The 15766-nt window shown below is 31.0% G+C and overlaps 3 protein-coding genes across 3 annotated transcripts; 2 read left to right on the top strand and 1 right to left on the bottom strand.

Annotated features, from left to right (window-relative positions):
* The first annotated feature begins 2464 nt into the window (after positions 1 to 2464).
* Positions 2465 to 5278, top strand: LOC101492422 (protein PHLOEM UNLOADING MODULATOR). The gene is made up of 4 exons (XM_004496406.3): positions 2465 to 2861; positions 3385 to 3779; positions 4286 to 4479; positions 4594 to 5278. The coding sequence occupies exons 1-4, from the start codon at positions 2572 to 2574 to the stop codon at positions 4990 to 4992; spliced, it is 1278 nt and encodes a 425-aa protein (XP_004496463.1). The 5' UTR covers positions 2465 to 2571; the 3' UTR covers positions 4993 to 5278.
* Positions 5279 to 6275: 997 nt separating this feature from the next.
* On the top strand, positions 6276 to 9179 carry LOC101492753 (uncharacterized). Its single transcript, XM_004496407.4, has 5 exons — positions 6276 to 6582; positions 7707 to 7795; positions 8078 to 8255; positions 8648 to 8718; positions 8921 to 9179. The coding sequence occupies exons 1-4, from the start codon at positions 6418 to 6420 to the stop codon at positions 8711 to 8713; spliced, it is 498 nt and encodes a 165-aa protein (XP_004496464.1). The 5' UTR covers positions 6276 to 6417; the 3' UTR covers positions 8714 to 8718; positions 8921 to 9179.
* A 946-nt stretch (positions 9180 to 10125) lies between these two features.
* Positions 10126 to 11979, bottom strand: LOC101493087 (small ribosomal subunit protein uS13z/uS13y/uS13x-like). Its single transcript, XM_004496408.4, has 4 exons — positions 11775 to 11979; positions 11379 to 11539; positions 11041 to 11229; positions 10126 to 10413 (listed from the first exon to the last, which is right to left on the bottom strand). The coding sequence occupies exons 1-4, from the start codon at positions 11952 to 11954 to the stop codon at positions 10308 to 10310; spliced, it is 636 nt and encodes a 211-aa protein (XP_004496465.2). The 5' UTR covers positions 11955 to 11979; the 3' UTR covers positions 10126 to 10307.
* Positions 11980 to 15766: the final 3787 nt, after the last annotated feature.

Consider the following 15766-nt stretch of genomic DNA (forward strand, 5'->3'; position numbering starts at 1 on the left):
TATTAAACTTCATTTATTTCCTTGGTAATTTGATTTCTTTTTGACGTAGTATACAATAGACATGGTGTGTCTATTTATATATTATACTATATGCGTACATTGATAATAATATATGTCAAAGTTGGTACACGTTCACCTTCAAAATAACCAATTTAAGAGTACTCTCGTTAAATTATATCAAGTACCAAGGAAAGTCATTTTTTTGTTAATTGGAGGATTATACTTCAATTTATGCCCACTATAGAGTCATATCCGCATGTGGACAAAAAAATATGTCACCAACCAAATATAACACAATGCATTTGGAAGATGATTGCTGTAGATGTCGGTCATGAGACCATAATCTAAGAAAGTATCGTCAACCAGGAGATCAAAATCAACACCAAAACCAACGGTGATAAAGTTGTCACATTTAGAGCTACCCATTGCCACAATGTTATAGTTGCCGACTCGTGTAAATTTAGTATTTTTAGTATTATCTCCTTAATAAAATATAAAAAAAATTATAATTTAAAAATAAGATAAAAATATTAATTTTTCGATTGTTTTTTTTCGCTATATTTTAAAGTTGTATGTTGGTATAAATTTTCAGAGATATTAATTTTTTTAATATATCAAATTCATTTTTTAGACTAAGTTATTTAATATATATATATATATATATATTAACTTTAATTGTTGATTTGTCCATAATACTAGTGGTTTATTCTAAAATAAATCAATACTAATAGTTTTTCTTTTGGCTTATAATAATACCAATAGTTCTAATTATTCACTCTTTTTTATCTTAATTATTCACTCTCTTTATCTTATAATAAATATCTCTCTTTTTTATAATGAATGTTTAATTTAAAATAATAATGTCGGTTTCATTATTAATTATTTTATATTATCAATGAAGTGTTAATTATGGACGTTTTACCCTCTCTTTATAACAAAGAAAAACATAATGCGTTAATATTTTTCACTCATATATACTTAATATATCTGACTATTTTAGTAACTTTTTATTTTTCAATAGTACTTTAACGATGAAAGTAATTTTGTATTATGGAAAATTGTACAGTTAATTATTTTTTATGATGTATAACTTAAATGATATATTTAATGTGAAATAGTGAAGTAGTTAATATTACAAAAAAATATAAATAAGATGAGATAATGAATAATTAAAAGTATTATAAGAAGAAAAATAATTATGACGTTCATTCTTTTCTTTTGGCAATTGTGATAAGATAATTTATCCGCCAAATTTGCAAGTTTGTGCTACCATGGTCCATGTTTTTTCAATTGAGGGGAGGAAGAAAAGAGAGAGGGTGCAGGAAGCTAGAGATATATATGTGTGTGTGTGTGTATAATGTATAAGTGAAAAGAGTTCCCATATAAATAATACGAGAGAATTCCTACCAAACCGATGTCCATAGTATAAGATTGATTTAATTAATGGTTAAGAATTCACTCTAAATAAACTCTTATTATAATATCACATTTAACATATTTTTCATATATTTACACAAAATCAGAAAATCTCTACCAAACCGATGTCCATGGTATAAGATTGCCGAGAAGGGAAAAGAAATATTCAATTTTTAAATTAGTAGTTGCCGTGAAGAATGCCAAAGTCAATCCAAACAAAAGTAGTTGTTGTGACAAAGCTAACCATCTTAATGAGATTTATACCAAATTTTTAATTTTTTTCTTTTTAAGATTTGAGATGACTTAATGGATTTGTAAGATTTCAATAAACTCAATAATTTTTAACCAAATTTTACCGATAAACTCTGTACTCTAGACAAATTATGTACTCTGTAATATAATATTTCAACTTATTTTTTTTTTATAAATTAATATTAAAATGAACTATGTTTAATTTTAAGGGTTCATATAAATTTGGTCGAATACAATAATATACAATTAAATATTAAAACTAAAAAATATTATTTTGATAATTTAATATAACTTTTAAAAAAAATTCAAATGAAAGACTGCATTTAATATTTTATAAGAAATTCAAAGATAAAAGTAGATAAATGAAAATAAGAGAGAAACAAAATATTAGAAAAAATAAATAAATAAATAAAAGAGAGACAAAAGAGTAATTAAAACACGAGAGATAGACATATAAAAATTAAATAACAGAAAAAGTATATAAATAAAAAGAGGGAACATGAAATAAATAAATCGAGAAGAAAATTGCCTAATTAAAAAAAATAAAGAGAACAGAAAAAATAAGATAAAAAAATTTATAATTCGAAACTAACTAAAAATAGTAACAAAAGTCCATAAAATAAATTTTTTGTACAAAACAGTCTATGGAAATTTGAAGTGATACAATGTCTTCATTAAATTATTAAAAAAAAAATCCTGATTAAATACCTTATTCTTAGATTTGTAAATCCAATTTTTAAAAATAATTGAATACTACATCTTAAATGCAACACCACCTAATTTATTAGACTATGGAGAAAGTGAAATGATGTAAAAGTGTAACTATCATAGCGGGTCCCACCGAAAACTAACTTTCTCCAAATAGCAGGCCAGCACACTTCAACTCACTCTCAGATCTTCTCAATGCGGTGGCCGGCAAAAGGCGCCGGCCTCGGCGTCGCTGCAATATCCTACGTGGCCGTTGACTACCTCCGCCACCTATCCCCTACGTGGCACTCACGTCTACAACCGGCTCTATGGTCCCTACTCGCCCTCGCCGCCGTCGTCCGCGTTCCCTCTTACCGCTACTGGTCCGCGGAGTTCCGCGCGGCTATTCCGTTCGTCGCTTCAATGCTCTTCATGCTCGCTGCTCTCCTCTTCGAAGCCCTCTCAGTTCGCTCAGTCACCGCGGTTCTTGGCCTCGACTGGCACCGGTAACTACTGTTATCACCATTTCTTTTTTTGGATTAATTTTCACGAAGTAGATCTAAGCTATTATACTATATTAAGCACAGTATGCCATGATTCTCGGACATTAAATTCGTTTGATTTAATATTTTATTTTACTTTGCATCCAACGAAGACTTTTGAAGTTTAAGATCTCTGTTTTGATAGTTTTGATGGTAATTTATAGTGTATGGTTGGTCAATTAATGATCGTGTTTATACACTTTTTAACCGGTTCATAATTACCACTAGTTGCTACTAACCAATGAAACACTTGACACTAGCACCAGACAAGACACTGACACGTAGACACCTCTTATAAACTGAGAAAATAGAATTGATGGATTATAAAGTGTTGGCGCTACATAGCTACTAGCTGAAATATTTTCCTTTAACTAGGGTTGTTTTGTGTTAATTTAAATTATTGACATAAACCTAATTTAAACCTCCTGTTAATTTTATTTTATGTTTTGAAAAAATATGGAAACATATACTTAACTTGTTCTGACAGGAAGACAGCTCCTCTGCCGGACACTGGTCAATGGTTTCTCTTGGCATTAAATGAGAAACTTCCGGCTCCAATTGTTGAGATATTAAGAGCGCGTATAATTGGGCTGCACCATTTTTTGATGCTGTTTATGATGCTGGCATTTTCTGTGCTATTTGGTTCTGTAAAAGCTCCTGGCCTTGGATTAGGTGCTAGATACATGTTTACCATGGCAATTGGCCGCCTTCTTCGTGCCATAACTTTTCCTTCTACAATTCTTCCGTCAGCTCGTCCTTGGTGTGCTAATTCTCGCTTCAGAGTTCCCGCATATCCTCATCGGTGGGCTCAGAAATATTATGCTCCTTATGCTTCGGATAATAGTGCTATCAGCCAGTTGTTAAAGCTTGATCAAGCTTATGGTATGCAGATTGTTGTTTCACTGGATTTTTGTCGTTGCTCTTATTAAATTTTGTTCTCAGACCTTATACTTATTTACTCCAGGGTATATATATTATGGCTCTTAATATTAACATATTCACAGGACTTGTAATGTTCACTTAAGACCCTTTTCAATTTTTTTCCGTCCACTCCTTTGCCTTGAAAGAGTAACTTTGAATTGAAGTTGAAAAATATTAGCTTTTCTACTTTGGAATTATTGGAAAGCCACTTTACGTTTCTTGATGACATTTTATGTAGAAATCTGAACATGACATTCTGTATGATATTGATCATATGAATTTTAGATTTTGCTATTTATGTATCATTGGTAAATACAATGTTGAAAGTTTTTAGGCTAAGTTTTTAAAAGCTGGATAATAAGTATGTCTGTAACCTAGGCTCTCCTCTACATTATATGAACCTGTCCACGTTTATAGATATTTTGCTTGTTAGAAAGTCCGGAAAATAACATACTTTTCTTTCTTAGTTGACATTGGAAGACCGGTTGAAGATTACCAGCCAGATTGGGGTTTGATGAACTTTCTGATTGATTTTCTGCGACCCACTGCCTCCGAAGGAACTTCATGGTTCAGTCTGTTAAAGAAAGCTGGTGGTGGCTGCAATGACCTCCTATACAGTGGCCACATGCTTGTTGCTGTACTCACAGCTATGGCTTGGACAGTAAGATTTGAAGTCCATTACTAGACTCTGTTGTCTTATCATCTTGACGTTATTTGCATCTGATTTAAAGTGGCAGCATAATTTGTGACTTCTAATTGTTAAAAATGGTTGCAGGAAGCGTACGGAGGTTTCAGTTCAGCTCTTGTATGGCTACTTGTAGCGCACAGTGCCCAAAGAGAAGTACGAGAACGCCATCACTACTCTGTAGATTGCATTGTAGCCATCTATGTCGGGATCCTTTTGTGGAAAATGACAGGTTTTATCTGGTCAAAAGAAGTTACATCTGGGAATAGGAGTCTGGCTAAGTTTGAGAAGATTAAAAGTAAACTTGTCCAAGCTTCAAAGGATTCGGACATTAATAAAGTGAGAGATCTACTCAAAGAGATTGAGGTAGGCAGTGAAGAGAGCAAGAATCAAACTACAATTAAGTATGTACGGTTATTTCGTGCTGCCACCATTGTCTTTGCACTAACCATTGTTGTTCTGGCTTTCATACTAACAAGTGATGGATGATCTTCTCATGGACCTAAATTTTCACACGGTGCCACACGGTTTTGAACTCTGTTTGTATGTAGTTTTCTGTGTATTCTGGTGTTTGTGGAAGTAGTTTTTGAGTCATTTATTTAAATTTAAATTGCAAGGCTGGCCATGTATGTCTCCAAGGCGAGGATTTCTAGTTTTAGCATTGTAACTGTTGTTTCATCTTGTATCACTAGACATGTAAGTTATTCTGTATGAATGATTTTTGTACAATAAATTGAAAACTTATCATTGAAGGAAAATAGAAATTATAATATTACCTTTGTTTGTTCTTTTTTAATGAAAAGATTTAGACGAGTCCTCCACCAACCTTCGTTGGCTCAACTTACCTGACTTTAACTCTGTTTGGGAGTAAAAGCATACACCGATGACAAGAATAGCAGGGGTTTTTGCAATTCAAATGAAAATTCAAGAACTCATTGAATGTGTTTTCTTTTTATGAGATGTGTGGTTGAGATTCTCTGCTGAATACCGCTCGACCAATTCACAACTTTGAATAGTGAATTAAATTTCACCATTGAGTACTTTTTATTTCTTTCCAACGATTGGTCGGTTACTTTCAAAAGTGGTAAGTTTGTTCAATGCACTATTACACTTAAAGTTTGCTACCATGTCAAGATGTTTTAAGAACCGGTATAACAAAATGACATAATAATTAGAGTTTAATTTGCACGTACTAACCATAACAAAGTGACATCATAATTAGAGTTTAATTTGTATGTATTTAACCATGTAAATTGAAATTGAGTAACACCAATTTGTTAAATTATTTCTTAAAATATATCTGCATCTATATGTTAAAAAAATTACACCTGTGGATAAAAAAACAAATTAATTTCAAATACTGCTTAAAAAATTCAATCCAAATAAATATAAATAAAAAGTATAAAGATGTGAGATAATTTATGAAATTTATTTTAAATTCTCAAGAAAATATACTGTTGGAGTAAAAAGAAAAATGTTAATTTTCCCTTTAATTTAATAAAAGTAATTGGATTCCAGTGATAGGTTGTCAACAAAGTTGAATTCGGTACAACATAGTAAGGCTAGACTAATAAAAAATGAGTTGATGGACACAAAATTTGATTCACCAGCCTTGGGTATGCTAATTCTGTCTTAATTAAAGACATGCGGAAAATGCATAGATTATTATTTTATTAAAAAAAAAAGACGGAAAAGTAGAAGCGAAGGGAGTCTGGTGAGCAAAGCTCACAAGTCCAGACTAGTTAATTGCTTCGTTTTCGTCGTTGAGATATTACTAGTAATTTAATTGAATTGAATATCTCCGTGGATTCCAAACAAATAGAAATATAAAATATTTAACAATTTTGTGATTATTATCCAAAGTCCAAACAAATAGATACATTTTTGTGCTTCTCGCTGCATTTTGACTTTACCATGGCCGTTTCCATTTCAGCGTCTTCCTCCTCCTTAATCCTCAATTCTTTCAACTCTTCTTCCACACGTGTGGGAACTTCTTCTGCATCGAAGCTTCAATTCCCTATCGTTCGAATTGGTACTCGCCGCCTTCGCTCTTCCTCCCGCCCTCGATTCCTCCCTCTGGTAACTCATCAACTATCCTCCGCTTTCATTTCCAATATCTATTATTCATTCATTCATTATTATTATTATTATTATTAGAGGCGTTGGTTTGTTGTTGTTATTGGTGGAATATGGAAGCTGTTTGTGATTTTTTTTTTTTAATTCTCGAAAACCCTCCTCTCATGCATTTTTTTTTATTTCTCTGTTATTATAGGATAATTTTGTATTAGGGAGTTTGTTTTCGATTATCTTTTGAAATATGCATTTGTTTAGGTGTTTCCAAGAATTAATAGAATTACCTTATTTTATGCTTACAAGCTGTTTTGCAGTTTATTTTCAAAGTTCCCTAAAATTGTTTATGCTTACCCTTTCTCCCTCTTTGATTACCATCCACCCCAAATCTTATTTTACGCTGAAATGAAAACAATTTTTGAAAAGGCGAATGGTTTTTCAATGTTTATATTCAAACATAGTATATACTTATTGAATTTGAGCACTTATGACATAAATTATCATACGGTTCAATATGGAGTGTTGGACGGTAATGAGAATGTTGTGTTGGATGTGTGGAAAGAATAGACGAGATTGGCTTTAGAATAAAAGCATTGGAAAGAGAGTTGAGTTAGAACCTATCATAGTAAAGATGTTGGAAACTCGGATTAAGTAATTTGGTCATGTGGATAGGAGACCTATAGATTCTGTAGTAAAGAGAGTAGATCAAATGGAGAGTTCTCAAATCGCTAGAGGCAGAGGAAGACCTAGAGAAGTTATAAGAGAATCTATTAAGAAATGCTTATAGATTAATGAATTGGATAGAGATATATGCTAAATGACAAAACATTATGACATCGTTTGGTCCATGTAGCCGACCATATTTAGTGGGATAAGGCTGGGTTGCTGTTGTGTGGGCGAATAGACACTCATTTAAGTTAGTTTATCCAAATGCTTTCTATACTGGATTTGTTGCCCCCTCATTGCCAGATTTTGCATTCATTTTAAGTACCTTAAAACTATGGCTTTAAGGGTGATGGGCCATGTCTTGTCTATGCTTGCACTCAAACCTGTTAATCACTTAATCTGTACTTTTCTGCTTCTGTAAAAATCAATTAACATTGACCAGCATTTTTGGATATTGTTTTCTATAGGTTCAAGCAAAGAAACAAACCTTTTCCTCTTTTGATGATTTGCTTGCTAACTCTGAGAAGCCTGTACTTGTTGACTTCTATGCAACCTGGTAACTTTTTCTTTCTTCCCACGTGTTTTCATTTTCTTCCTATCTATTCGGGTATATTTGGGTTGGTTGTATAGGGTGAAATGTTTAAACTGTTTTAATTTGTAACTATTTATATAATTTCATCTAATCTGTTAAACTGGTAATATTTCATGTTTAAACTGTTTTCACTTATAACTATTTATATAATTATATCTTATCAGCTAAACTTTCATGTTTAAGCTGTTTTAACTTATAACTGTTTTTATAATTACATCTAATGAGTAACCCAATGCCGGTTTACAGGTGTGGTCCTTGTCAATTTATGGTTCCCGTACTCGAGGAAGTAAGCGCTCGTCTTAATGATCAGATACAGGTAGTTAAGATTGATACTGAGAAGTATCCTAGCATTGCCACCCAATACCAAATTGAGGCATTGCCAACTTTCATCATCTTTAAGGATGGAAAACCCTTCGATCGCTTCGTAAGTTCGGTTATATTTTCCTGTTTTTTTCCTTCTGAATATGGTGATTAATCATTTGACACACTTTATAATGCGCAGAAGACTTATCTGCTTTTTTTGCAATGACTTTAAATTAGATGACATGGCACTTAATTTAAATCATGAAACTGAATATAATGTTAATATATATTCAAAATTAATATGCATATGATGAATTCATAGACAGCTGTCTTGTGTGCTCGATATGTTATTTTTTTATTTTTAAAAAGTTCATCGTGTGCACTATCTACCAAATATTGTGAACCTATATTGATGTTTTGTATATTTTACAAGACAAAAGAAAACTGGGATGTTTGCTGCTTGGTTAGCATCTATCTTCTTCAAGATAAAATTTTGGTTTTCATGATTTTCAGGAGGGAGCATTACCAGCAGATAAGCTAATTGAACGTATAGAAACCAGTCTCAAAGTTACGCAATAACCCCGGTAAGTCTTTATTGTTAAGTAATTAATTAAGTAACCATTTTTAAAAAAAAATATTCTACATTTGGATTCTTAACAAGTGTATTTGCTCCAAGAGCACGTATTAGCATTTTCCTTTAAAAATACTTGTTTGGGGACATCTTTATGAGACTTGTCCATCTCTTCAAAATTCTCTCCCCGCTAAATATGTTACTACTTTTTTCAGTTAAACTGAAGACACAGAAGTTTGTCTATTGGATCACATACATGGTTGGATAGGAGGATCAAAGTGCTGCTTCAACTTCATTTGGACTGTCGATTGTAGTTTATTACATTATTTATGCCAGAACTCAGGCTTACAAAAAAATTTATTGTTTAATTAGAAGTAGCAATATTAAACAATTCACAAGTAAACCCAGTTTTGTTGAGTTCTTCAATATCTTTGATTTGTCACTTGAATTCATCAAAATATAAATTCTCTGACATGATGTATGCTTCAGTTTATTCTTTGGGGTTTCAAAAATAAATCGCAACTGTACGAAAGTTGGAGTTGGTTTCTAATTTGCAAAGCACAAATTGAATCTAACCACTGGTGCTGTTTGGCATCAATTTTTAAGTCACATTACGGCTCATATACATAGCCAGTGCGATGCTGCCCATAATTCTTGTCCTCACATGACTAGCACTTGTTATTAGTCAATAATAATTGATTATGCTTCTGTGGTTATAGGTATAACTAACACATGTATCTTCCATTGTCAAACAATCAACTGTAACACGCACCATACAGTGTCTAAATATCCTGAAAGAGCAATCAAGCTTGAGAACACTTGCAAGTAATAAGCATTATTAATGACCAACCTATCATAAAAGTTAGTTGAGTTTGTAACACTGGCCACTAACCAGTGTTTTAGCCTTCAACTCGCATTACCAACTGAAAAAATAGGGAAATTGCAGGACTATAATGGAATGACTCTGTTCATTTTAAATACAAGAGCATTAATGAATGTTATTTGAAAATGTGACACTGGTGGAAAATATTTGTCTTTATGTTGATTTGCGAGTGACTACTTAAAAGAAAGTCAAGTTAATATCCAACAATTTTTCTTAATAATAGAGCTTAGGGTTCAGCGTCAGAAGTACCATGTCAATAATCTGATAAACTCAAACTAACTAAAATAAACTGTTTTTTCAAAAAGCCTCTTCTGTTATCAACATGATATGGCAATCTTTATTCATTCAAAAAGTGTTGGATTCGTCTGAGATAGCCTTTGGATAATGAATTCATTAGACAATCCCAAGTTTTATTACCTCTAATTCGTCAATTCAACAAGAACTAATTTTGAAGACCAAATTGAGTAGTGAACATACATCAATATTGCTCAGCATTCGACAACGGTTTTTGCAAATAAATAGAACCTCCAAGACATGTTAGAGCTATAATAGTGATCAATTTTAAAATAATATCAACGAAGCTGGCCACAATCCATATTCAGATGCAACAAAATTCGAATACATTCTCAGAGGAAAAGATAAACAAGTCTTTAACAGAATAACATAACTCATTCTTCAAAAATCAAAGAAAGAAATACAAAGATAAAAAACATAATAACTCAGCGCTTCTTTGAGACACCAACTGTTTTACCCCGACGACCGGTAGTCTTGGTATGCTGACCACGTACACGAAGACCCCAGTAGTGTCTCAAACCTCGGTGGTTCCTACATGCAAATTCAAATGTCAGGTTACAGACTTATGTTTCACTTGCCAAAATCTCATTAACAATCTTGTACAAAATCAAGGTCCATAGATGGTTGATTCCCTTGATTCAAGAAACCATTCACATGCAGAATAGAATTGAAGGCATAATTTATATAATATAACCTCAGACATAAAGCACAACAATAGCAAAATCACATTTATTAGCATCGAGTAGTTTTGATTTGTTTATACAAACTTATCTGCAGTATGGGTTTTAATTTTATATCATCAAGCATAACCTAACGGTAGATGATAATGCCTCTAGGCTGAAACTAAGGTTTGCAAAAGATAATAATTATGCATGAATTTAATTTCAAATGCAACATTTAACAACTTAGCAGCTTATATGACATATCTGTATTTGATGATAGATAGAACAAAAATAAAGCTAATACAATTGTGCATACCACTTTACTTTAGAAATTGCAGAGTGAATCAGTGGATTCAATATATTACAAGCATTTGTTTCTATACTAATTGCCATGTAATATTAATAAGCAGCAGAGTATGCACCAAACTAGATATCATTAGAACAGCTATAGGTAAAACTTTTTTCACTACAAATTTACAATCCAAATGATAATAACCTGATTTTCTTGAGTCTCTCCAAGTCATCCCTCAACTTCATATCCAATGAATTTGAAACAACCTGAGAAAACTTGCCATCCTTGTAATCCTTCTTTCTGTTCAAAAACCAATCAGGAATCTTGAATTGCCTAGGATTGGCAACCACAGTCATCAGATTGTCCAACTCAGCAGCACTAAGCTCACCAGCTCTGTCAACAAAAACTCATTTCAATACAAACCATAAACATAAAAAATAAACAAATCCACAGGCATATGCAAATATCAAGTTAATCATAAACACTTTAATGTGACATAAATCAATTAAAACTGAAATTAATAAAACAAAATTAAATTAAACCTTTTGTTCATGTCAACATCAGCCTTCTTACAGCAAATATTAGCAAATCTCCTTCCAATACCCTTAATTGAGGTAAGGGCAAACATTATCTTCTGCTTGCCATCAACGTTTGTGTTCAAAACACGAAGAATGTGTTGAAATTCTTCATTTGCCACGAGAGACTACAGATCCCCATAACAAAAAAAAATACATTACAACATAGACAACTCTAAAACACAACAAGGGTGAGTTTCAAAATTGTTGATTTCAAATCTGAAAGTAAAAAAGTTTAAATGTGTGGTAGTTCTAGAAGAAACAAACTGAAAACTTTGAAATCGAAAAAGAATCAGCGTAGATATTAATCATAAAAAGAAGAACGGGAAGAAGGAAGAGAGGGGAAAGAGAAGAACTGCATACCATGTTGAATGCGGTGCTGCAGGGAAGAGGTCTGCGGCGGCGGCACTCGCTGAAAGGGTTTCTTCGACGACTCAAAACCTCGTTGATGATAGAAAGAAAAGAACAGGGTTTTCTAACCTTTTTATGGGCTTGGTGTGGGTTTACATATGGGCTTGGCCCATTGGGAAAACTGGATACCATTTTGTAAATAGTTTACCCCAACACAACAATTATACCCCCACTTCCAATTAATCCTCCAAAAATCTACATTTGCCATTCTTTTATAAAAAAATCACTGAAAATATCATACACCACGAGATTTCAAATATATTTCATAAAACTTAATTCAAGGGTATGTTTAATTTGTAAAAATATTTCTTATTTTTATTTTATAGAATTTGTTTATTTGATATTGTTAATGAGATGTGTCAATATGAATATACTAAACGATTTTATTAGATAATGTCAGTAATATATTAAATGAATTTTTTTTTTAAATTTACATAAAAAATTATAATAATTATCTATATGATATAAAATTGTTTTTTAATTGTTAGTTTTATTTTTATAGGTGAATGTTAAATGTTTATTAAATTATTACTTTTTACATCTTGACCAAAAATTATCCAACCCATTTTCAATTGTTAGTTTTGTAATTTGTAATATTTTGGTCACTTCAACTTCTCCCAACTATTTATCTTATAATTCCCAGCTTGAAATGTTACTGGATTTAGAAGAGCCACGAGACAACTAAGGGGCCTACATAGATGATTAGATATATATCAATATGTTTAATTAACAGGAAAACATATATAAAATTTGTGTTTTGAATTTTTTTTAAAAAAATATTATTATTTTAAATGTAAAACTTTAATTTTTAATTCATTATCAAATGTAAGTCACTTGTTAACGACGCTTTCTTTATATTGACTGGGACTATCCACCAATCAGGAAAGTCTTGGAAGGAATTGAATATCATCTACTATGAAGTGTATATGTTTGCTTTTACGTCCATGTTCATGTACTCTTGTTTGTTAATATGGGACAATTGTATGTTGTGTATGAAAAATAATGTGTTGAGAGAAATCAATTAAAAAAAACAACTAGTACAATATATAACTAGAAATGGAATTGCAGTTTCTCTTAGATATCAAACGCTCTAAAAGAAGGATAAGAACTCCCATCGGCAAAGCTTGAATAAAAATATTAAGGATGTTGAATTTTTTAAATTTTAATTTATAAACTAAATACAGTATTCTACGATGTAAGTAGAAACAATTTTATAAATGCACTAATGAAGGGACGGAAAATTAGAGTGATAAGCTACACAGATTAAGGAGAGGTGGAATTATAGGTTTTATACCTTTTGTTGAAATTTCAGACTTTGAAAGAAAATAATATTTAGTTTAGTTGAGTTTTTATATTTTTTCTTACAAAATTTGAACAAAACGGGCGATTTGTTTTTAAATATTTTTTCTTACAGGTTGATATTTTTTTAAATTAGGACAATTATTTAAAAAATAATAATTTGTTTTTAAATATTAGATTTTTTATACTATTTTTTGTGATGACAAAATTTTAAGATGAATGATGGTGTTCACGTCAAAAGTAAGAAAAACTCTAAGACTCAATAAACACTTACAAATGAATTTATATTTGTCTCCCTCCAATATCACTAAAGTGGATATAACTCGCAACATATTGAATCCAATATATATTTTTTTATCATTAGATCAAACAATTAAAACATTTACATAAATTTTGTTTATGAAAGGAATTCATAAATTATGACCAGAAAAATAATATAGAGATGATTAAAAAATACAACACAAATCAACAAAGATTGAGTATATATAGTTTGATTTAATTTGGATTCCAACACATGAAGAAAAAAATCAAACCAACTTACTTGATTTCAAATAAATTTTTTAGTTTATCGGATTTGGTTTAATTTCAAATGAACCCTAATTCCTTTCTTATTTGCTTGATGGTTCCTTCCTATGCACTTGGTTCCAACTACACAATGACTTCTCTTAGGTTTGCGAAATATTCTCCTCAATCAACCAGTTGCCCCGAACATGACAACTATGTTACCACCTAGAACTAGATGTCGTAAAAACTAATCTTCTTCTTTGAACGACTTCACACTAGGTCCTAACTTGGATGGGACATCTATTTACAACCATTGCAGCAAGAAGCCTAAGTGTGATAATGAGACGAGTTCAATGATACAACATTCAAAGGGATGCAAGAAAAATCTCAATAGCAAATTTAACAAGAGGAATAGAACCTTGTATGCATTGAATGTTGATGGGCATATTATTTCTTCCCCTTTGGTGTATAGGTTTGATCAAGAAAAATTGTGGCATTTACTCGTGAAAATGTTTATAGGCATGGAATTGCCTCTTCGACAAGTGGAGCATCCGGATTTCCAATAATTTGTAAGTAGTTTAAATCCAAAATTCAATCTTATATCACACATTACACTTGCATGCATGTGATACTTTATTATTATGGGATATAGAAAAGTTAAAATTAAAAAATTATATATCCCAACACTACCAAAGGGTTTGCCTCACTACCGATACATGGATGTATATCCAAAATCTCTAATATGTGTGTGTCACTGCTCTCTTTGTTGACAATAACCGGAACTTGCAAAATAAGGTTCTGACATTTTGTCAAGTCCAAGACCACACAATAAATGTTATGACGAACACAAATGGTGTGTGCTTGACTGATTGGAGGTTGAATCATGTTTTAATTGTGACACTTGATAATGCCCCGTCAAATGATATTGAAATCAAACAATTAAAGAAAAGACTAATGTCTTGTAACACCTTAGTTTTTTATGGATAGTATATGCATATGCATTGTTTTGTACACATCTTAAACCACATTGTTAGTGAAGGGTTAAGTGATTTGAACACATCAATTTTAAGAATTCATGTTGCTGTGAAATATGTTAGGTTTTCTCCTCTTAGGTTTGTGAAATTTAAAGCTTGTGTAGAGCGTTCAAATATTGAATACAAATGTCTTGTTTTCCTTGATGTGGAAACTGTGTGGAAATCAACATATTTAATGTTAGATTCGACTTTAAAGCAGGAATTTGAAGTTCTTGAAATTCATGAACTCAAGTATTGAGGAACTACTTGAGGGGAAGGGTGTGCCTACAGATTTAGATTAGACGAAAACACAGTCAATCATGTCATTTTTAAGAATATTTTACGAAAGCCTGTGTAGAGGTTTTTGGAATAGGTGAAAAAGATACTTCAAATGCGCAATTCAAATGATATATGTTTAAAAGTAATGGTTGATAAGATTAAAACAAAATATGACAAATATTTAGAAAAATATGAAAATTTGAACATATTGATTTCTTCTATCTTAAACCCTATGAACAAATTTTAATTTGTGAATCGGTTGATCACTCAAAAACTTTCATTCATTGCATTTAGAATATTGGAATCAATTTAGTAATTAATTAAAATAAAAATACTAGAATCAATTTTAGTAATTAATTTATTTTTCTAAAGGAAATGATTTAGACTCTTATAAAAGTAAGTTAAATAGTGGATATTTTGTTTTTATATCTGTTTTTTTATATAAAACTCTCTATTATATCATATACTGAAATTTATATATTAAAATGTTTTATTTTTATTTTTGATAATTTATATACAAAAGATACATTAAAGTTAATGCGGTTGAAATGGTGTATCAAAACAAACATGTTATATTATTTTGACAATTCTCTCCTATTTTATAAATATATTAGTAATTTCATTCTAAAATTAACCTCTTTGTAGATACTACTCCAAAGAAATTGGCATATTAAGAGGGAGTTGTTAAATATATACCACAATGAAATCGAATTAAGAGAGAGTTATTAAAATAATATAATATTTTTTTAGTACATCTCGTCAATTGCATTAATTTTGATGTAATTTTTTTCTATTAAATATTTTTTATTTGATTTTATTAATATAATTTTATTTTAATTATTATTTATT

This window comes from Cicer arietinum, chromosome 4, assembly GCF_000331145.2.
Source record: "Cicer arietinum cultivar CDC Frontier isolate Library 1 chromosome 4, Cicar.CDCFrontier_v2.0, whole genome shotgun sequence".
In the NCBI taxonomy this organism is placed as follows: Eukaryota; Viridiplantae; Streptophyta; class Magnoliopsida; order Fabales; family Fabaceae; genus Cicer; species Cicer arietinum.